The following is a 23,909-nucleotide window of genomic DNA, read 5'->3' as shown; positions in this document are numbered from 1 at the left end:
GTGGCCAGAGCCTTTATTGGAACCTGGGTCGCCCGGTTTGGCACTCCAGCCGACCTCTCTTCAGACCGGGGCCCACAGTTCACGTCCGAGCTCTGGAACACGGTCGCCAAGAGCCTGGGCGTGAAGCTACACCGGACTACGTCATACCACCCGCAGGCCAATGGGTTATGCGAGCGCTTTCACCGCTCAATGAAAGCAGCATTTCGGGCCAGCCTTACTGACAGCGGCTGGGTCGACCGGCTCCCGTGGGTCATGCTTGGTCTCAGGACGGCCCCCAAGGAAGACTTTCAGACCTCCTCGGCTGAGCTGGTTTACGGTCAGCCTCTGCGGGTGCCAGGGGATTTCATCCCTAACATTACTGCCCCCTGGTGTGCAGCCCAGCAGCGGACAGCACTTCTGGAGAAGGCTAGGGTATTCACGCCGGTCCCCACCTCACAGCACGGCCTTCCCCGGTCGCACGTCCCTACAAGTCTGCAGTCAGCGGAATATGTTTTCATCCGTCACGATGCCCACCGGGACCCCTTGAAACCTCCATACGACGGTCCGTTCCGTGTCCAGGAGGCTGGAGACAAGTACTTTGTGGTGGACATGGGCGGGAAGCTGGAACACATTTCCATAGACCGCCTTAAACCGGCTCATGTGGACTTGGGCAAACCTGTTGGACTGGCCCAGCCCCCACGGCGGGGACGACCCCCTACCTTGCCCAGTCTTCCGAGTAAGGCCCACGAGACCCCCTCGCCACCTATCCTGTGCCCGAGTGGCCGTAGGGCCCTTAAGGTTTTCCCTACAGCGGTGCTGGCCGCTACAGGGGTCAGGCGGAGCCGTTATGGCAGGGTTCTCCGCCCTCCTGTTCATTGACTTCTTTTGTTATGATGAATTCTGGGGGGACGTATGTAGTGGGTGCTATGGACATAATTCACCATTAGATTGTTTTGATGTATTGATGGGGCACTGTCACTTTAATGAGGTTGGTTTTGGGGGTTGGGCTTAGAGAAGACGCGCTGGTGGAATGTCATTCATAAAATGTTTTGGTGACGAGGAGCTGTCAGAGTTTAGCACGGCATAGATCTGACAGCTGTCACTTGTGCTAAGAAGATAATAAATGACACACTACTTGGTGTTGTCGCAAGATAGAAATTGCGCGTCTCTCCTTTCCGACGATTTCTACAAAATAATGATTTTCAGATTTTGAGAAATGGTCAAACTTATCCAAATATGGTATTTTCATGGAAAACAGTGCAGCTGCAACAGATAGCACTTTAGTGATAATTTTCTGTAATGCAAAAAGAATTAAAAAAAATTATATATTTTTTTAATCTCAAGGCACCCCTGGCAGTTCTCTGCGGCACCCTAGGGTGCCGCGCCCTGTTGAGAGCCGCTGCTCTGAGGAACACCAGTGGAGAGACCATCCCTCAACGGCCAGCATACATTTCACCTGGTGGTGGGTCTCATTCACCTCTTGGATGATCCCAGGGTAGATCGTACAGCAGGACAAACAATTTCCTCACAACGTCTCTGGACACTGCACTTCTTCTGACAATCACACTCCAAATTCCCTGTTGCCGAACATATGCAGCTGACGTCACGGCAGAGCATTATCCCAGGTGAAAGAGTGACCACCTGGTGGAGCCTCATTGTGGACAGTATACGGCTGGAAGGTCAGCTGGTATTTCTTTCACTGCTTGCTCCTGAATGTAGATTGTTCCTTACTCAGAGTTCGGTACAGGGACAGTGCCGTTGGGGATGCGTCTATTCGAATACCAACCGGTTTGTGCGTTTTGCTAATCTGATTGGCCACTGACGTTTCTGGTCATGTGACATGTGCGCCCAATCGCGTGACAAGCTGTGTCTTTGCCCATTTCCGCGTCGAACAGCCTGCAAACGATCTAACGCCTAGTTTATCACTGGTTAAGCTTAGGCGACTCTTTTCGAAGTTGGAATCAGGGCTGGCGTTCTATCGCCATGCTCTAAGACAAACTCTAACCGTAACCAACTTCGAAAGAGTGCCTAAGCTTAACCGTCGAAAGAACTTGCCGTCACACGATTGGTGCACATGTCACATGACCAGAAACGTCAGTGGCCAATCAGATTTGCAAAACGCACAAAACGGTTGGTATTCGAATATAGGCGTTGGGGATATCAACTCCTTGGGTGACAAGCCTGTTGGCCTCCTCTTCAATGTGCCACCTACACCATCTGGGGAACCTTTTCCACGGCTGGCTTCCAAGTAGTTCCCCTTCTTGAAGATTTTTTTATTTTTGTTTTTTATTGTTGGAGCGTTTTGTATTTTTCTGCCCACTGTTCAGCTTTCCTCAACCTATCCTGTTCTTTCTGGAACTCTGTTTAATTTTGCTTTGGTAGCCCTCCCTTTTCTTCTTCCAGCATCACGTTGCCCAACAATGTCTATTAACCTATGATAAAATGATATGAACATGGTTTGGTTAACACCTTAGATCAATTGTGTAGTGTAAGTAGTAGTTACAGATGGAACAAGATATCAAGTAATTACAATTTTTTTTGTGTAATTACACATGTGTAATAACCCTGATTTGTAATTAAATGTTCTTGTTCCACTTGTGTAATAACATACTGCTATATAGTGTAATTACATAGTAACTACATACTAGTTAATGAACACTTAAGTGAACTGAAGTAGATGCAAAATTACAGTAACAGGGTTGCAAATCAATGCTAATGTTAGCTTTTACTTCAGGAACAGATGCTAGCTGAGGAATGTAAGTTACTGTCAATATCAAGGTCAAACATAGTTGTATGAATAAAGAAAGACACATTTGAAATGAATTTTTCTTATTGTGATAATAGACTAACATAGTTGCATTGATTAGAGTTACACAGTCAATCAATCAAGGCTGAAAAGATTAGAAAAATATAAAAAGTAGAAGAGAGGACTTACCTTTTGTCTAGCCATTTTGTTGATGGCTTGATGATGTTTTATTTTTTTCCCTCTGTCAGGTTAAATAGGTTTTGGTTTTTACAATTAAAAAAGTAGATTTAAAACACATTTTGTTGATTGATACCCAGGGACAATGCACATCAATCAACACTTCCAGTTTCCACATCAATGTAAATGTGCCAGAGTTACTGGAGCTAATGAGCTAGTTTTCAGCCATAGTCCCTGCCTGACATGCATGTCTTCATGGTGTGGGAGGAAACCGTAGTCCCGGGAGAAAACCCACACAAACACGGGGAGAACATGCAAACTCCCAGTGGCGTTTTTTATATGTAAAATGTTGGTGGGGAAATAATTTTTTTCTGGCCTGTTGATAGGCGTGGGGTGAAAGCGGACGTTTTTAGTGTCAGAAAACACCTTATTTATTGCATTCTGATGATTTTGTTTGCACTTAGTGAAGGATTAAATTAACTGCTATTATAGAGCTCAACGCCACTGAAGGCCACACCAAAGCACACATTCTATGACAACCACATTATGACAACAACCGTGTCTTTAACACTTTCTGCCCCAATAACAAGTTTACTCGTGATTGCCCGCCAACCGTTGAGCGCCAATAACGAGTTAACTAGTTTTTAGATCGTTTTTTCTTTTATTGGATTTTTTTATTCTATACAGTCTCACGGACCTCTGCGTTACCATTGGAAGTCATTCTGAGACCCTGAGAGTGCAATACCAGCAGAATCTTGCTAGGTGGCAGTATCGCCTACCCTTTGAAACCTTATTTCACACTGTGTGTTACATTGTATATGGTCCGGGCGGAGAATTTAGACCAAGCCAAGTGAATCGCTTCATCCGAGCACTTTGAAACGCGTTCAGCACACTCCATGCATATTTTGTGCCAGTTCATGTCAGGGACCCGATGGACATCAATACTGGAAATCGCGATCAGACAATTGGAATATTCTTTTTGGGATACCTCCTAGTAAAGATAAGGACTATATCACATCAATCCTACTTTGATCCAACAGTGATTTCACATCGATCGCAACGATCAACGTATGTAGTATTAAAAAATAATACATAATCAAAACAGACAATATTTCCCTCCTGTCACACACACACATAGAGGAAGAGGGGAGAGAGAGATATAGATAGAGATAGAGAGAGAGAGTGTATGAACACACACACACAGATGAAGAGGAGGAAGAGATATAGGGAGTGTATGAACACACGCACACAGAGGAAGAGGGAGAGAGAAAGAGAGAGGGAGAGTGTATGAACACGTACACACTGAATGAAGAAGGAGAAGGGTTGTGTGTGTATGTGTCTTTATCAGTATAATGGTATTCTAGGCACCATCAACGACCCTAACACCTAATTAAACAAGCACATACACACACACAGAGTAAGGTTTTGAGTGTATGTGAGAGTGAGAGTGAGAGAGAGAGAGAGACAGAGAGAGAGACAGCTTATGAAAGTAATTAAGAAATTCTGGACTAACAATATGCACAATGTTGTAATAAGCACTCACTAGTGTCTGTTTCCCTCTCTTTCTGACAAGTAACCAACACGCTTTGTCTAGGTACTCAGTACGTTTTCACGTTTTAATGATGAGAGAGAGAAAGGGGTGAAAGAATGAGCTTTTTAAGCTATAGTGCAAAATAATTTTTAGTTCATTATGAAAATGTGATGGGATGGACTGGACACCATATTCTCATATTCTATTTAATGGAAAGCCGCAAATCAGCAACTGTTGTTTACACAGTCTTCAGAGATTACTCCTGTGTACTTATACTGTATATTATTCAACTCATCATGAGCAGAGCTTTCATTAGAGCCTAATATGAAGGCTCTGTGATGATTTTGAAAGAAAAAAATCCCTTTTGGAGCTCAACATTTGAAGGTAAAAAAATAGGTCAAATCATGACTAGGGGCCGTATGGAGTAGTCGCAAGAACCACAAGGTCCTGAATCCTTAAACAAATTAAGCTACACAACATGTAATTTTGCAACAAAAAAACGTTATTATTTTGCATTCGAGAGAGAGCTCATTGTTTCAACTTTCTAACTCTTTTTGTTGGTATATTTGGACAGTATGCCCCCGAAACCCGTCAAACCCAGTCGAGCAGGCAGCCCGATGGCTAATGCTAGCAATGCTGTGGACGAGAGTTTACTGAACGCCATCCGTGACATCACGAGGAGAACAACGCACTGAGAGAGGAGATAAAGCGAGCCGTCTCCCCACTTAAAGCGGTCCTGGAAACTTGCGAGGGCACCCTACAGGAACACGAAGAGGGGCTAAATTGCCTGGACTACCGCCTGGAAACCATGGAGAAGCAATATGACGAGTTATATGATAATTACAAGATGCTGCAGGCTAAGACAGACGACTTGGAGAACAGAGGAAGGAGATGCAACATATGCATTATACACGTGAAGGAGGGTTTGGAGTCGGGGAACCCCACAAAATGTGTTGCCAACCTTCTTACTGAAATCCTGGGGGGACCCGGCGGTTTACAATTTCCGCCGACTTTGAATCGCACGCATCGAGCGGGACCAGTACCAGCGACCGGGGGTCGCCCACGGTGTTTCCTCGCACGATTCCACTACTTCCAGGAGAAGGAGCAGGTTCTGCGCCTAGCCAGGGAGAAGGGACGGCTGGAGTTCCAAGGCGGACAGGTCATGATATTTCCCGACTTCAGTGCTGACCTGAGTAGCCGCAGGGCTGAGTTCATTGAGGTGAAAAAGCTGCTCCGGGGGAAAGAAGGGGTCCGCTATGGCCTCGTATACCCTGCCCGTCTCAGAGTATTCTTCCAGGGGAAGGAGAACATGTTCGACAACCCGCAGGCTGTGAAGGATTTCATCGCAAACAAGATGTAGCCGGCACCCAACCCCGGGTTGAACAGAGGGTATGTTTAGGTTAAATGCATTCTACAATGCGTGTGCTGCCATCCATACTCTCTTAGCAGTTGTAAACGTGAGAGACTAATGTTATTTCTAGTTCATAAACTCCACTCTGTTGCCCTCGCCGTCAACTGGACAATAACAGTGGACATACCAGTATGGTTACTGCAACGGCTACCTATGTTTATGTTTTAACCTGTTCCCCTGTGCGGTCCATCGGTGGACCGCAAATGACATCTGGTCATAAATCAATATTTTTTGTGTTTTGTATAAAATTAGCGATTTTAATTTCAAACGTATTCAAGTATTAACATCATGACCATGTCACAACAGCATGTAGAATGTATATTATCATCAATACGTTAGTTTAGCAATAGGTTAAAAGTGTCATTAGATAGATTTAACTTTTCGATTTGCTCAAGTCTATTGCGAGAGGGCGACCATTTTGGACATTTTGAACCATGGGAATTGTAGTCTTTTTGCAGCCATTTTGTAATAGACATCGGTAGCTGTCGATCAGCGTTTGGAATTTTTCCAAACTACACTTCCTGAAGGGATCTATGGGGTTCAAGGTTCAGAGTTCTGTATGAATTATTTCAATAACTGTTAATATGCGGGATAATAAGCCACAAAAGGTTGACAAGTTTCTCTTCCCTATTGTTAACATGTAGGAACAATTAGATCTGAAATTAGTTTCAAAACGGTTGCACTGTGCGGAAAATAAAAAAGTACAGTAGATTACAGTATATTTCATTATCTGTTCTTATGCATGCCTAGTGATACTAAATCCAAATTGAACTCGGGCATTTGAAAGATAATATATGTATATATATATAAATGTGCGAATTGGCTATAATAAGGTAATTTATAAGCCTCCTATTCTATATTATTATTTTTTTTAATTTCTCTTTCTCCGATTTTCTGTTTTTTTCCCCGTCCAATTTAGTCGCTGTGCCAATTCCCCCCCTCCCCTACCTGGCTGCTGTATGCATGTTCTCCTACGAGTCGGTACAAGGGTGTCCCGAAGCCGACCGCACGCTTCCTCCGATGCGTGTGGCGACTGCCAGTGACGTCTTTTCACTTGGCAGCGAGGACTCTCATTGGTGAAGTGTAACGCGTGGGAGGGCACGCTATCTCCACCAAGTCCTGCCCCTGTAGGCGTCGCTGTCCACAACGCCAGATTTTTTATATAATATTTTTTTTATTTAAACAAAATAAAAAAATAAATCTTAAGGCACAATACGATTTATTGTAATAATAATGGTTACAAAAAGATTTTTATTTTTTTTATTATTATTTTATTATTATTTATTTATTTATTATTATTATTTTGTTTTTGGTACTCTTATTTTTATTGCTTTTTTGATAACATTATTATTTGTTTATTTCGCTCTCTTATCTTGGGTGTGGAGAATACTTGTTTGGTTGCAATGTTCAAATGCATGGGGTATAACTTTGGACAATATTCATTTAATTGTAGGACCAGGGTTCTATTGAGTGTTGTGGTCTCGAGAAAAGCTACAAAAGCTTGGGCTTTTTTGGTTGTCTTAGGCCCTGTCCACACGAACGCTTGGTTTTATGTAACCGTGATTGTATGTGCGCAGTTGCACTGTTTGCCCACACACAACCGGGGTTTTGCTACACTGCAACCGCTGTCTTTGAAAACCGGAGTCCAGGGTGAAGTTTTGCGCGCATCCCGGTTACAGTGGTTGCGTGTGGGCATAGTAACCGAGGTTATTTCCAGTGTTTATGGCAGAGCTGTCGCAATTATTTCCCATGTTTACGGCACTGTCGCAAACAATAGCAAGTTAGCAACCGAACACGGGGTAGAGATTAGAGCAGAGCCAGCTACACCAGTGTTTACAGCAGAGCTGTCCCAAGTAGCGTTATATGAAAATTATTGTAACAAACTTTTGTTCGAAATGTATCGTCTGTGTTGAAGTGTTGTGATCGACTGATGTCTGTTGTCGCATTCCTGACCTGACCAGAGTAAACCTGTAGCTGCGGCTAAACTAAGCTCACGTGTTGTCAAGTTATTGTTATAAGGAACCCAGTCCAAACTAACAGTCTGCATCCCCTTAACAATTGTTTGTATTGAGCCGTATTGTATTGTACCCATTCTGCAATGTGTTAAATAACGTTTTCATTCATTCATTCTACTACTAGCATTAACGTTACTACATTATTACGTTAGCATGTAAGCTAACAACATCGGCAATCTTTTTGTGAGACTAAACTCCGCTCTTGGTGGTAAATTGTGTCGATGTTGGTTGTTTCATCAAGAAATGAGGCAGAACACACAGTGAATGTATCCTTTTTGTATATTGTATGGTAACTACGTCTATTCTGCATCGAACATTGTACATATGTCTAAACTGAACACTGTGACCTCTTTTTTTTACTTCTAATTTTACTATGTTTTTATTTCATACTTATCTTGTCTTGCACAGTCTCTGGAGCGCAACAGTAAGAAGCATTTTGTACAAAAGTATTCTGTACTTCTGTATGACAACTATTAAAGAAACTTGAACTCGGACTTTTTTGTTTATTGCATGTTGTTCTAGCTGCAAACTGTAGAATTGTTTGGCTGTGAGCAAGGAGGGATGTTTGTGTTCCAGGCTTCAAGTCAGTTTCCGGTATTAACCCTAAACCCTTCTGGTTGGTTGAAATGACCTTCATGTTTGAACTACATCACCACCTACTGTCATAATCACAGCACGGGCCTACTTCACTCCCCCTCCTTTTCCCCTCACGTCCTCCACACGCTCCTCTTCATCCCCCTCTCTATCCACTGCGCACTCCTCATCATCCTCTCTTTCTTCAGTCACCCCTTCCTTCACCCTCATTCACCCAGCTGTATTCCATCCCCCTAATTCACACACGGGCAAACACCCCACTCTCCCCAGCTGCACCCTATCCTCCCCTGATGAGGGGACTATATCTGCACCTCGACGCTGACCAGAAGCTGTCGTGGTATTAATTACCACTGCCCAGGTACGACGTCTCTGCCACAAGCTCTACTGCTAGATACCCTCCGTGTATTGGCTTACTCTAACCTGTTTCTCTCCTGTGCCCCAAAGGGCCGCCGTCCCTGTCTGGACGTCACCTGTTCCCGAAGAGGAACATCTATTCTCCCGCTGCCACCCAGCAGCTCCAGCATCCCTGTCTGGACGTCACCTGTTCCCGAAGAGGAACATCTATTCTCCCGCTGCCACCCAGCAGCTCCAGCGTCCCTGTCTGGACGTCACCTGTTCCCGAAGAGGAACACCTATTCACCCGCTGCCACCCAGCAGCTCCCCCGACAAGCACCAGGACCGCTTGCTCGCTGTGGCAGCCACAGGACAGAACATTAACCCCATTCTATTTCCCCCCAATTCCTGTGTTGTTCAATTTCCATTAAACACCCTTGAAACCGCTCCTTTCTCTTCTCGTGTATTCAGCAATTGGGCTGTGCTCCAGACTCCAGTTCTCACACCTACTGCTTTGGCATTGTACTACATGTATATGACATCACTCTGTGCAGGGTTTAAACCAGTCGTGTGGACAGTTATTTTTTTATATCGTGTGGACTGGGCCTTAGAGATGACATGGGGGGATATTGGGGAGGGGGGGTCAATGTTTTGTTATCTATGTTCTGTTTTTTTATTTATTTTTTCACATCTTCTTTTGCTCTGAAGTCATACAACTGTTCTTTTTTCATACAGTCTACCTGTGCAACGTGTATACAGGGTTTTTCATATTTTCCCCAGTGATTCAGGATGGTGACACCCTCCACTACAACCTCGAAAGTTAACGGTTGCCAAGTCAACCTTATCAGTTGGAATGTCAAAGGACTGAACCGTCCACTCAAGTTTAATAGGGTATTGTCTCATCTTCTGCACCTCAAGGTGAATATAGCTTTTCTTCAGGAAACGCATCTGAGAAATGCATCCCACTCGAGAATTAAGAGAAACTGGGTTGGTCAATTGTTCCATTCAACATTTAACAATACAGCACGGTGTGTTGCGATTCTTATTCATAGATCTACCCCATTTATTGTCTCAAGTGTAAACACTGATCCACAGGGCCGCTATGTGGTAGTGGTGGGCTCGTTATATAATACCCCTCTAATTTTGGCAAATGTATACGCCCCTAATTGGGATGATAGTACATTCTTCAAAACATATATTTTCTCCTTGCCCAATGTAGATATGCATCAGTTGATCCTTGGGGGAGATATGAATACCACAATGGACCCGATGTTGGATAGATCCTCGACAAGATACTGTGTTATGTCAAAGTCCTCTTTGGTTCTAAAGTCCTATTTGGAGTCATACAGTGCTGTTAATGCTTGGCGATCTCTCTTTCCATTAGCTAGATAATATTCTTTCTTTTCTCCTGTTCACCAAACGTATTCACGGATTGACTATTTTTTTGTTGACCAACAACTGTTTCCTAATGTTAAGAACTGCACATATAATAGTATAGTAATTTCAGATCACAGTCCCCTCACTTTAGAGCTCAACTTTCCAAACCAGCACTCTGCTTACACGTGGCGCCTTAGTCCTCTATTACTGTCTGATAACGGTTTTGTCCAACATATTTCGCAGCAAATTGACATTTTCCTGGAAACAAATGTGAATGCTGACGTAACATTCGGCACTATTTGGGAGAGCTTAAAGGCATTTCTATGGGGCCATATAATTTTGTACTGTTAGTTTATCAGAAAGCAGAAAGAAAAGCGCTTAACTGAACTAGCGGATCTCATTAAGAAGCTGGATCAGCAGCACTCAATGGTACCGTCTCCAGACCTTTATAAACAAAGACTAAACTTATAAACGGAATTCAATTTACTCTCCACTAAGCAGACTGAACAGCTGATGCACAGATCCAGACAGTCATGGTATGAGCATGGGGACAAACCATCCAAGATTTTAGCTCACCAAATTCGTAAATTGGAAGCTTTGCACATGATCCCTGAAATTGAAACCCAATCTGGACACACCTCTAAGGACCCTAAAATAATAAGAGTTTCCAACATTTCTATTCTAAACTTTATAATTCGGACTTGTTAAAAAACCCTGAAGTGTTTGATGCATTTTTTGGGGACCTGGTGTTTCCAACTTTAGGGGACGATGACAGAAGTGAACTTGATCAGCATATTACCTTAGAAGAAATAAAATTGGCTATCAAATCAATGCAGTCTGGTAAATCACCCGGTCCAGATGGCTTTCCGGTGGAATTTTTTAAGGTATTCAGTGACAAACTGTCTCCAGTCTTGCTGGACATGTACTCGGAATCATTCGACTCGGAGTGCCTGCCTCCTACTCTCCAGGAAGCGACAATTTCACTTCTGTTAAAATCAAATAAGGACCCATTGCAATGTTCATCGTATCGCCCAATATCACTTTTGAATGTCGACTGTAAAATACTATCTAAAACTCTAGCTCTCAGATTAGAACACGTGTTGCCTTCTATGATATCTCCGGATCAGACAGGATTTGTAAAGGGCAGATAGGGCTTCTTTAATTTGCGTAGGCTATTTAATATTTTATATACCCCTTCATCTTCGACACCTGAGATTGCTCTGTCACCAGATGCCGAAAAGGTGTTCAATAGGGTGGAGTGGGATTATTTGCTTTTTAGTCTTGGAAAATTCGGTCTAGGTGAAAGGTACATTTCATGGATAAGGCTCTTGTATAACTCGCCCATGGCTTGTGTCAAGACAAATGATGTATGCTCCCCCTATTTCCCACTGAAGCGTGGAACCAGACAAGGGTGCCCATTGTCCCCTCTCCTGTTCGCGATTTCTATAGAACCTTTGGCTATGAAGTTGAGGACAGGATCAGGGGAATCCATAGGGCTGGCCTAGAACACAAATTATCCCTCTATGCTGACGACCTGTTACTTTATGTATCTGACCCCTTGGAATCGCTTCCCCATGCTCTTACCATTTTCAGATATTTCGGCTGTATCTCTGGATATAAATTGAACATGCACAAAAGCTGTTAACAGTGAAACTAAGGAGATCTCATTTGAGGCATTTCAATTTAAGGTAGTGGATCATCTGACTTATCTGGGCATCAAGGTGACTCACTTACATACAAATCTTTACGATAAATTTCACACCACTCCTGGAGCGTACTAAATCAGACATTCAAAGATGGGACAGGCTTCCTTTATCACTAATTGGTCGTGTTAACGTTGTTAAAATTAATGTCCTGCCCAAATTCGTATATATCTTTCAGTGCGTCCCGGTTTATTTACCAAGACAATTCTTTGACACATTAGATAAACAGATCTCGGCATTCATTTGGAATGGCAAACTTCCAAGGATTAGGAAGCAGTTTTTACAAGAGGCGAAACGGTCAGGAGGGCTGGCTTTGCCAAATTTTCAATTTTATTATTGGGCAGCAAACACACGTAATATCCTTTACTGGATGGTGGATCGATCGACTGAGACTCCAGCGTGGTTGCATATTGAGTCCTCCCACTGCAGAAAAACCTCATTGCAAGCTTTGATTAGTTCAGCCCTTCCATTGTAATTAGATGCTTACCAATATAACCCGATAGTGCATCACTCTCTTAGAATCTGGATACAATGTAGGACAAGGTTCGGTCTACAATCAATGTCGTCTCGGGCACCAATCCCCTGCAATCATATGTTCCCGCCGTCTCTATTGGACTCTGCTTTTAAGATCTGGAGCGATAAGGGATTATACAGAAGGGGAGCGATTGGAGTATTGTATGATATGTTGTCGACCCTACATTCCCCTTCTCTCACTATTATTAAATCTCATTGGGAGGATGATCTGTCTGTGGAATTTTCGGATGAACAATGGCAATCTATTCTCCGGAATGTTCACTCTTCCTCGATATGTGCCAGATATGGGCTCTTGCAGTTTAAGGTGTTACACCGTCTGCATTTCTCAAAGGAGAAGTTGGCTAAGATTTATCCAGGGACAGGTCCTTTGTGCAATAGGTGCAAGACGATGACGGGTTCTCTCGTTCATACATTCTGGACTTGTCCAAATTTACATAACTATTGGACATCTATATTTCTGTAATATTTGGAACCAAAATTGACCCTTCCCCTACAATCGCAATCTTTGGAGTGGCACCAGAGGATATGCCTATTCACATAAAATACTCGAAAGTCATTGCTTTTACTACCCTAATTGCTAGGCGTCTAATACTTATGATGTGGAAGCAGGAGGCCTCTCCCACACATGTCCAATGGACCAGAGATGTAATGATTTATATGGAAAATGTAAATTTTATCCAAAGCAACTTACAAGTTCTGTACGACAAGCCATCAGGAAGGGCACAACTCTATCAGCTGAGTAACAATGTTCATCAAAGTGTTGAGGGCTACAGTGACTATGTAGGATTATGTTGAGACTTCAGAGCAAGCTGGGACATGTGTAAGAGATATTGAAGATGTGAATGTGTTTTTGTTTTCTTACGTTTGCATTTAACTTATTTTCGTATCTGATATGTATGTCTCTGTTAGTTTACTGTTTGTCAAATGTGAGTCTGAATTGAATCCCGGGGGGGGGGGGGGGCTGGTGGGGGGGGGGGGGGGGGGGGCTGGTGGGAGGGAACTGGTGGGAGGGAGTGGGGGTGGGAAAAAAGAACCAAAGTGGAGTACACATGTCTCTCTGTTTGATACTGACTATATCCTGTATCCATGCTGGTTGAAAATGAAAAAAAAATTATAAAAAAGAGAAATAGGTCAAATCATTATATAAACACCATATATGTATTCCTTGACCAAAATAAGCTCTGAAACCATGTATTGTGCATCATTGTAAGTCAAACCATTAAAAAGTGAATTTCCACGGCAGCCATTTTGGATTTTGGTCTCTCACTAAATGTCCCGCCTTTTATTTTTTTTAAATACACCCCAGCTAAATTAGTTTATTAACCCTCCTAGATGACAAATCCATTGAGAAACGGACCTTCGCTCTCCGCGGTCACGGAAGTACCACAGATGACCCAACTACTGTATACCTTCATCCAGAATGTCCCTGGCGAATGTCCTGTCTGGAAGTAACATCTTCCCAGGCGACCGTGGCTCAGGAGATAGAGCGGTCATCTGGAAATCAGAAGGTTCCCGGTTCAGTTCTGGCTCCTCTTGGCAGTGTGTCGATGTGTCCTTGAGCAAGACACTTAACCCCTAACTGCTCCCGATGAGCAGGTCGGCGCCTTGCATGGTTGCCTCCGCTGTCAGTGTGTGAATGTGAGGCATGAGTTGTAAAGTGCTTTGGATAAAAGCTGTTATTACCATTTACCATTCTAAACCTCCTCTATGAGCTGGACAGGGGAAATGATAGAGACGTGTTGAAAAACGATGTGGAAAAATACACTGCAGCCACATCCTTGTTTACTTAAATAAAGTGGCCAAAAAAAGAGAGAAGAAGTTCCGGCTAGTTTACTTCCTCTTGGGGCAGAGGTGTTTTACTAGTGAAAGTGAAAGTGAAACACCTCTAAATGGGGAAAAAAGGGACTGGAGTGGTAAAGGATACTTCCCAGGGGCAGGAATTGGTACGCGGTAGTTGGTGTAGCTGTTACTCGGGTGGAAGTTGAAAACAAACAGCATATTGGCTCTCTCAAATGATATCACCTTGTCCTGCTCAGACACAACGGTCACCACTCCCTGTGGAAACAATAAGAATATATAGTATTATAATTCAACTGTCACCACTCCCTGTAAACAAGAGTCATGTATGATTGTATTATTCATAGTATTCTCATGACATGTTTTGCCATGCAACACCACAGCTCATTGGTCACTGTTGTACTTAATAATCTGCTAGTTGATTACAAGCACCTGTTGTTTGTGGCCAAAATGTGTGCGAGGGAATAGTTACAACCAGGGCTTGACGTAAACTTTTTGGCTCACTAGCCACTGTGGCTAGTGGTTTTCCAAAGTCACTAGCCACTCAGCATTTTCACTAGCCAAAAATCCCCGCACTCGCGCCCCCACCCAAAAAGTAATAAATATAGGTCATTTTTTCTTCACTAACCCCTGCTGGGGACAGTATCATTGTAACCATACTGCTACACGCCAACTGTACAACTGTGCTTCTGACTGTTGACTCCATTGTTTACTACTGCCTGCGACCAGTGACTCAGCCGCAAAAGGAGCTCCAGTTGGGGCAACGGCTGACTGGGACAAGATGGAGGGTGTAGATGTGGAAGAGTTGTGTTGAACCTAGCAATTACATTGTTGCTCCAAATGATGTGAACATTATCATTGACACACCTATGCCTTGGCTGTGTTGAACCTAGCAATTATATTATTGCTCCAAACGCCGTGAACATTATCATTGACACACCTATGCAGGGCTTGACGTTAACTTTTTGGCTCACTAGCCACTGTGGCTAGTGGTTTTCCAAAGTCACTAGCCACTCAGCATTTTCACTAGCCCTGGGCAGGTGGGCAGGTGTCAACGTCAAGCCCTGGTTACAACTGTCACCACTCCCTCATAACAAGAATAATATCATATTAGTATTATAGTTAAAGGAAAACTCCAACATTTTGGGAAATTAGCTTATTTAACATCTTCCCTGGAGTTAGACAAGAAGATACATACCTTTTTTGTCTCTGTGCGTGCATTTAGCTTTGGGAACAGTCGCTCCGTTAGCGTAGCTTAGCTTCATCACTGGAAGTGGGGGAGATCCGGAGATTCATCACTGGAAGTGGGGGAGATCCGGAGCCTGACGTTCCCTTACACTGTATACAGTCACGAAATACACTCCAAATACAACTCCAAAACGTTCATGTAAACATGTTGTGACCTGTGTATTCACCACGTGGAGAAATAAAAAATAATTGAATTAGACAATTACGTTTTATAAGCAAATATACTCGGAACAATTTTTTGCCTAACCACTCCTCTCTGAGCGCAGTCAGTGATTTCAACGTGTCGTCGTGATTGTTGACATTCTCATTCATTCAAAGGATCCGAACCGATTGAAGTTTATGGATACCATGACTTAAAATCCTCTTACCTTGACGATTAAAAGCCTCCCCAATTTAGAAAACAGTAATCCGATGGCTGGTATTGATAATATATTACTAACTACTGGACGCTCTGAGCTAACCGGAGCTAACACAGAACAGGATGGTAAAGCATATATAATGACTTCCTTTCTGGGGTTTTCAAAATAAAAGTGTGACGTTTATAGCAGCGGAAAACGTTTATTTTGTACATTATCTAACGTTAACACGAACCTAAACTAACTTTAGGTTAGTTGTAACGTTAGTTTAGGTTCGTGTTAACGTTCGATAATGTACAAAATAAACGTTTTCCGCTGCTATAAACGTTGCACTTTTATTTTGAAAACCCCAGAAAGGAAGTCATTATATATGCTTTACCATCCTGTTCTGTGTTAGCTCCGGTTAGCTCAGAGCGTCCAGTAGTTAGTAGTATATTATCAATACCAGCCATTGGATTACTGTTTTCTAAATTGGGGAGGCTTTTAATCGTCAAGGTAAGAGGATTTTAAGTCATGGTATCCATAAACTTCAATCGGTTCGGATCCTTTGAATGAATGAGAATGTCAACAATCACGACGACACGTTGAAATCACTGACTGCGCTCAGAGAGGAGTGGTTAGGCAAAAAATAGTTCAGAGTATATTTGCTTATAAAACGTAATTGTCTAATTCAATTATTTTTTATTTCTCCACGTGGTGAATACACAGGTCACAACATGTTTACATGAACGTTTTGGAGTTGTATTTGGAGTGTATTTCGTGACTGTATACAGTGTAAGGGAACGTCAGGCTCCGGATCTCCCCCACTTCCAGTGATGAAGCTCCGGATCTCCCCCACTTCCAGTGATGAAGCTAAGCTACGCTAACGGAGCGACTGTTCCCAAAGCTAAATGCACGCACAGAGACAAAAAAGGTATGTATCTTCTTGTCTACCTCCAGGGAAGATGTTAAATAAGCTAATTTCCCAAAATGTTGGAGTTTTCCTTTAATGGAGAGTGCCACCCATTTTTAAGAATTCATATAATGTTATTCTGGCAGCCAATGATGGTTCAGTCAATGTTTGTGAACATGCATCATTCTCTAGAGAAAAGATAACCTTTGGATATGTACGGGAATTCTTTATTTGATTCTCTGGAATACATTGAGGGTGGGCCCTCATTTTCAATGATGCCAAGATTACATTAGACAACAATAAAACACAATAAAAACCATGAAATACAAACAAAGTAAAGTTAAAACAGTTATCATATAAAAGCATGGAGATTTGTGATCATGGTTTTAAATTGGTCATTGTTTAGTAGAGAATAGGTTTTTGTTAACACTTTCTGCGCCAACCCCGAGATCTTTCGAGGTTATCTCGCCAGCGGTTGAGCGCCAGAACCCCCGAATCTCTGGTTTTCATAGTTTTTTCTTTTTTCGATTTTAATATTCTATACACTCTCACGGACCTCGGTGTTACCATTGGAACTCATTCTGAGACCTCGAGAGTGCAATGCCGGCCGAATCCTGCTAGGTGGCAGTATCGCCTACCATTTGAAACCTTATTTCACACTGTGTGTTACATTTTATATGATCCGGGCTGAGAATTTGGACCCGGGCAAGTGAAACGGTTCATTCGAGCAACTTGGAACGCGTCCAGCACACTTGATGCATATTTTGTGCCATTTCATGTCAGAGACCCAATGGACATCAATACTAGAAATCGCGATCAGACAATTGGAATATTCATTTTGGGATACCTCCTAGCAAAGGTAAGGACTATATGACGTCAATCGTACTTTGATCCTACAAGGATTTCACATCGATCGCAACGATCAACGTATGTAGTATTCAAAACGTATGCCGTTGCTGACGATCAGAGCATCAAAAAATGTACCTATTATATACCTTTGATTTGGAAATAGTAACGTGTCCAGGCGGCGTGTAGCATAATGCCAGCGGAAGAGTGCAAGAGCGCTTCCGCATTCTTCGCCGCGCATGCGCATGAGGTCCTCGCTTAGTTCAGACGCCCCATTCAACACGGTGAATCCCAAACTCGAAACTCCGTTAAGCTCCAGAGAGAGAGGCTGAAAACCGCCAGTTCTTGCCCGACGGATGGGAGCCGAATCGCGTATCCGAGTTTTCTGATGAATAGCCCCAAAACATGGAGGTCGCGGACGGCGCCGGCTTCGCTGACCAGAGCTCTCTCAGATTCAAAATTTTAATCGCAGCCTGGAACATACATGTTTCGGAACCAATGTGTAACTACTGTAGACAGTTACAATATAACATTTATATTAATTAACCCAGTTAATGCCTTAAGAGAAAGAGTCTGGTGGTCAATTACTACGGAAATGTTGTGTCTTACTAATAATAACTAATTCCGCGGTCAATAGAAGTCTCTGTGATAGGGGTTATAATAGAAGAAAGACAGTGTAAACAATATAATTAACTCTGAATATAATAATGATGAAAAATAAACAGGATACACAACAAGGTGCACTACATATAACCTCATCGCATGCACCTTGTTGTGTATCCTGTTTATTTTTCGTCATTATTATATTCAGAGTTAATTATATTGTTTACACTGTCTTTCTTCTATTATAACCCCTATCACAGAGACTTCTATTGACCGCGGAATTAGTTATTATTAGTAAGACACAACATTTCCGTAGTAATTGACCACCAGACTCTTTCTCTTAAGGCATTAACTGGGTTAATTAATATAAATGTTATATTGTAACTAGGGATGTCCCGATCCGATCACGCGATCGGGATCGGCGCCGATCACGTGCTTTTCAGAGGATCGGGATCGGGAATTTTTTTTAATAAAAATCGGCAGTCAATTTTATTTTTTTTTTTTTAACAAACATGACCATGTTCACGTCTTAAACTCATACGGAGGCCTTAGTTTTGGTTTTAAATTACATATAATATATCATTAATGTATTTATTGTCACACAGAGCAGAATAATTGTCCACAACAAACACATTCCCTTTAATTTACACCGTTGCAACAAACACATTCCCTTTAATTTTAGACACTCAGTCACATCACAACAACACGTTGCTCCCGAAACACGGTTATCCACTGACTTGAGCAGCTGCTAGAGGTTTGGAACTAAGCATTTTAAAATAGAAAGTCAAGCCAGTTGCAATGTTTGCAAGGAGGACATTTCGCGTGGAGGAAACTCATGAAGCAGCAGCTGGAGGCGGAGTTTTCAGACAAACTTTTCAGATAACGGCAATTATTTGCTGTGTGACTGAGGGTTATCGTCGGCGTTTCAGACCAGAATGGAGCTAATCATTACGTAAGTCGAACACTGAATGTATACTAATGTGCAAACATATATTGAAACTTTTAATATTTCTCATATGAAGCACATATGAATGTAATAACAAGAGCCGCCGCGCTTGCGCCCAGGACTATAGGCAACAGAGAGGCTTGTCTTGCTCCGCCAGTTTCTGACAAAAATGCGTCAAAATTGATTACTAATGTGAAAGATCGGATCGGGAACGATCGGAATCGGTAAATATATAAAATCACATGATCGGGATCGGATCGGGAGCAAAAAAAGGCGATCGGGACATCCCTAATTGTAACTGTCTAGTTACACATTGGTTCCGAAACATGTATGTTCCAGGCTGCGATTAAAATTTTGAATCTGAGAGAGCTCTGGTCAGCGAAGCTGGCGCAGTTCGCGACCTCCATGTTTTGGGGCTATTCATCAGAAAACTCGGATCCGCGATTCGGCTCCCATCCGTCGGGCAAGAACTGGCGGTTTTCAGCCTCTCTCTCTGGAGCTTAACGGAGTTTCGAGTTTGGGATTCACCGTGTTGAATGGGGCGTCTGAACTAATCGAGGACCTCATGCGCATGCGCGGCGAAGAATGCGGAAGCGCTCTTGCACTCTTCCGCTGGCATTATGCTACACGCGTCCAGGCGAGCAACGCGAACGACTTTAGCCAAATTCACATAGCGCTCCATAACTAAGCTTCCAGGAATTAGCCCGGATCACTCTGAAACTATACAATATTCACCATGGGATAACACGCGAACCTATACATGAAAACATTTACCCTTTTTTACATGTTGGACGAGAGATAGTGACTGTCAAATAAGCCATAGTATTGTCTCCATAGCTATAATATAGAATATAGATATAGCTCTGCAAACATCGTGACGCACTGTGGAAATGCCTATCTTTTAAAGCGTGGCCCATTAAAAGCAGGGATGGGGATACACGCTGGCGCTGAAAATGTTAAAGATCATTCCAAGAAGTTGGGGCACTAAAATAAAAGGCTGACTTTCTAAATTAAAACTGTCAGGGACATTTGAGCAGGTTAAATAGAGATAGGGTTCAATCCAGCATCATAGTGAAAGATATGGCTGGTTTTCGTTATGATTATAACAGGATAAGTATGTATGTTAAATACCTTTTTGCCTTAACAAGTGTTTAGTTTAGCTGGGATCTGATTGTTGAAACAGATGAGGCCTGGCTAAGACCTATAATCAACAAGGTTAGAGCACTGTTATCTAGGTTAAAGTGGATTAGGTGGCTTGCTAATAATGTTAGCAGCAACCATAATTGTTAACTATTGACTTCTGTACTGTATACACTATGGGTGGGACGATACATCGATCCAGAATAGGATCGATGCAACGTAAAAAGATCGGTTCATAATGCGATACTCTTATTTTGAAAATCCTTTGTAGAGTCGTATCCACTCAACAGCACAGCAGTAGCATCTGAAACGCGTGTAGACAGAGCAAGGCTACATGCTGTGCCTATTTTGCGACCAAAAACAAGTCCCTGCTGTTTTATTCCGCAACGGATCAAATGCATCTAACATGCTTTGCAATCCTCGCCATTCCTTTATGCCCACGTCGCGTTAACGACCGAAATTAGCGTTACGTTAGCGTAAGCTAACCCTGATCAGAGCCATAGAGAGAACAGCAGAATGGGGACTGGGGAAGGAGCATTCTCCCTTTCTAGGCGAGTCAATCTATGAAAAAAAAGCACTTAACCCAAAAAAAATTGATACAAAAGGTTTTTCGATGGATTCCGATAGTATTGGGCGTGCTAAATAACATACTAAAAGTCAACCAAAATCGACCCCCCCGAAAGCCGCCATTTCCAAGATGGCGTCCCAGATGGCAGTGGAGATATTAAAATGGCTATATCTCAAATTGAGAATATGGTGCAAAGGATTTCTCAACTGATTCTGGTACCTCTGGGCATGTTCACTAACATACTAAAAATCTAGGAAAATACACCTTCCAGAAAGGCTTAATTTTCAAGATGGCGTCCAAAATGGCGGCAGACCAAGCTTAAAATGGCTATATATCTCAATAGAAAAAAATATATAACTATATATAATATATATATATATATATATATATATATATATATATATATATATATATATATATATATATATATATATATATATATATATATATATATATATATATAAAATATATTCCATCCCATATAGTAATCAATACCTAAAAACATTGCTGATGCAATGATATGCAAATAGCATATTTATTGCAGAAGGAGATGGCTTGGATTGTATTGTTACAATAAGGCCCCGTTTAGACGGAAACGCTAGCAGGTGAATCCGCAAAAATATTTTTTCAGATGTGCCTTTCGTTTATACGGAAACAGCGTTTTTACGGGATGAAACCGTAAAAAATTGAGACCACCTTCCAGGGTGGAATTCCTAGAAACGGTAAACCTTTGCGCTCTCGTCTAAACTGTCAAACCGCATAAAACGATGACGAAAGGGTCGTCAAGGCTCTCGTCGCGCCTACTGCTTACATCACAGGCATGCGCCAGTAGCCTAGAAGCGTAAACAAAGCATGTCTGATTCTATCCATGGCGATCACCTGAAGGCTACATTGGCAGTACTTTTAAATATACAAGAATCTGTCCCGCGGCTATCACAACTATTATGACTGGACCCACTGTCTGTGAGTGACTCTGCTTTGGTCCAATCACATTCCCCACCCACACTCTGCGAATCAGAGGCAGAGTAGGGCGGGTCTTCACAGCACGTCATGTGACATATGCGCCAATCGTGTGACAGCGGGGCTCCGTTGTCTCGAGTTGTTACAGCCTCGTCTGCACGGAGAATTCCACCCCAAAACGCTCGTCTAAACGCAAAATTAAAAGTGAAACCGCAAGACGACTTTTGCGGTTTCTGTTCAGACTTCCATCCCAAAACGCTCGTCTAAACGTAGCCTAAGAGAGAAAACATCAGACATACTCAGATCCTACTATAACAACACAAAACAAAACAGTGATGTAGAGTCTGAGAAGAGACACTTACTTGAAACAGCTGCAAAACTCATAAAAAGTGACATAATGACTAATGTTCCACCTGTTAATGAGTACCCGACTACAGACACTAAAACTACAGAATGCCCTTGATTATATTCCACAATCACTCCACATTGTGTTAAAAGCTTTGTTTGTCGGTAAAGAGACAGAGCAGAAAATTGCTAGTATTGGCCATGCAATCATACAGGCAGTCCGACCACGAGCTGTCCTTGCCCCTTTGCAAATTGGCCTAGAAGTGCAAATGCACCACTTAAACCGGTCTCGGTTCATTGTAGATATGCTGAATAAGATGGGATTCTGCTCTTCCTATTCTGAACTGCAGAGGTTTGAAATGAATGCTGGAAATTGTACTGCACCAAACATGCTTGGTAAGGATATTGATGTGTTGAACACAACCGTCTTATTTGCTGCAGACAATGTAGATCATAATATTCTAACAATTGATGGGAAAGGGACATTTCATGGGATGGGCATGATAGCTGCCTTGACACCAGGACAGAAGACAGACCAAAGGATTCCGAGGTTCAGAATTAATTAACTGAATCTTGTGCAGAGGTCAAAAGTTGTGATAATAGATTATCACTTTGCCAAACACTTTTGCAGAGACACCACATTTAAAGAACTTCCAAGACTCGCAGAATGTAACAAGATGGTTGATCTGCTTTGGGAGTTATCGTTCAATTTCAAACAGCCTGCACCTGGTTGGCAGGGGATGATGCACATTATTCATAAGGTAGATGAACATCCAGGGCAGTCTTCAGTGAGATACTTACCAATGATAGACATGTACTCCGGAGACAAAACATGCATTCTGTCAACACTGGAGTTCATTTGTGGTCTGGCATCCAAACACCACCTTGCCCCAGTAGTTACATTTGACCAACCCCTATATTGGAAAGCAGCAGATATAATCCTAGATTCACCACAGTGCAGTCACCTCAAGTCCTTTGTCCTGCTCCTAGGAGGATTTCACACATTTATGAATTTGCTAGGAGCAATTGGTACACTGATGGACGGTACAGGACTTAAGGATATTCTAGGGGTAGTCTATGGGGAGAACTCAGTAGCCCATATGATGACAGGCAAATCAGTTCAGAGAGCATTCCGTGGCCATCTTCTGGTTGACAAATGTCTTAACCGCATGATAATATCAGAAATGGTAGATGATAGTCATGAATTTGCAGCAATGGTTGAACAGTCTGAAGCAATGTATACCTCAATAGTTAAGGGTGAAATGCACCACTTAAACCGGTCTCGGTTCATTGTAGATATGCTGAATAAGATGGGATTCTGCTCTTCCTATTCTGAACTGCAGAGGTTTGAAATGAATGCTGGAAATTGTACTGCACCAAACATGCTTGGTAAGGATATTGATGTGTTGAACACGACCGTCTTATTTGCTGCAGACAATGTAGATCATAATATTCTAACAATTGATGGGAAAGGGACATTTCATGGGATGGGCATGATAGCTGCCTTGACACCAGGACAGAAGACAGACCAAAGGATTCCGAGGTTCAGAATTAATTAACTGAATCTTGTGCAGAGGTCAAAAGTTGTGATAATAGATTATCACTTTGCCAAACACTTTTGCAGAGACACCACATTTAAAGAACTTCCAAGACTCGCAGAATGTAACAAGATGGTTGATCTGCTTTGGGAGTTATCGTTCAATTTCAAACAGCCTGCACCTGGTTGGCAGGGGATGATGCACATTATTCATAAGGTAGATGAACATCCAGGGCAGTCTTCAGTGAGATACTTACCAATGATAGACATG

At 42.5% G+C, this 23,909-nt stretch overlaps 1 protein-coding gene across 1 annotated transcript in view; it reads right to left on the bottom strand.

Annotated features, from left to right (window-relative positions):
• Window positions 1–23,909, bottom strand: part of LOC311232987 (1,4-alpha-glucan-branching enzyme-like) — a 576,273-nt gene that overhangs the window by 128,432 nt on the left and 423,932 nt on the right. The window contains 1 exon segment of the mRNA XM_084319835.1: window positions 14,325–14,455. Coding sequence (XP_084175961.1) covers window positions 14,325–14,455 — 131 coding nt within the window.

This window comes from Notolepis coatsorum (assembly GCF_963971535.1).
Source record: "Notolepis coatsorum genome assembly, chromosome: 8".
Classification (NCBI taxonomy): Eukaryota; Metazoa; Chordata; class Actinopteri; order Aulopiformes; family Paralepididae; genus Notolepis; species Notolepis coatsorum.
This window is presented reverse-complemented; position numbering and strand designations above follow the sequence as displayed.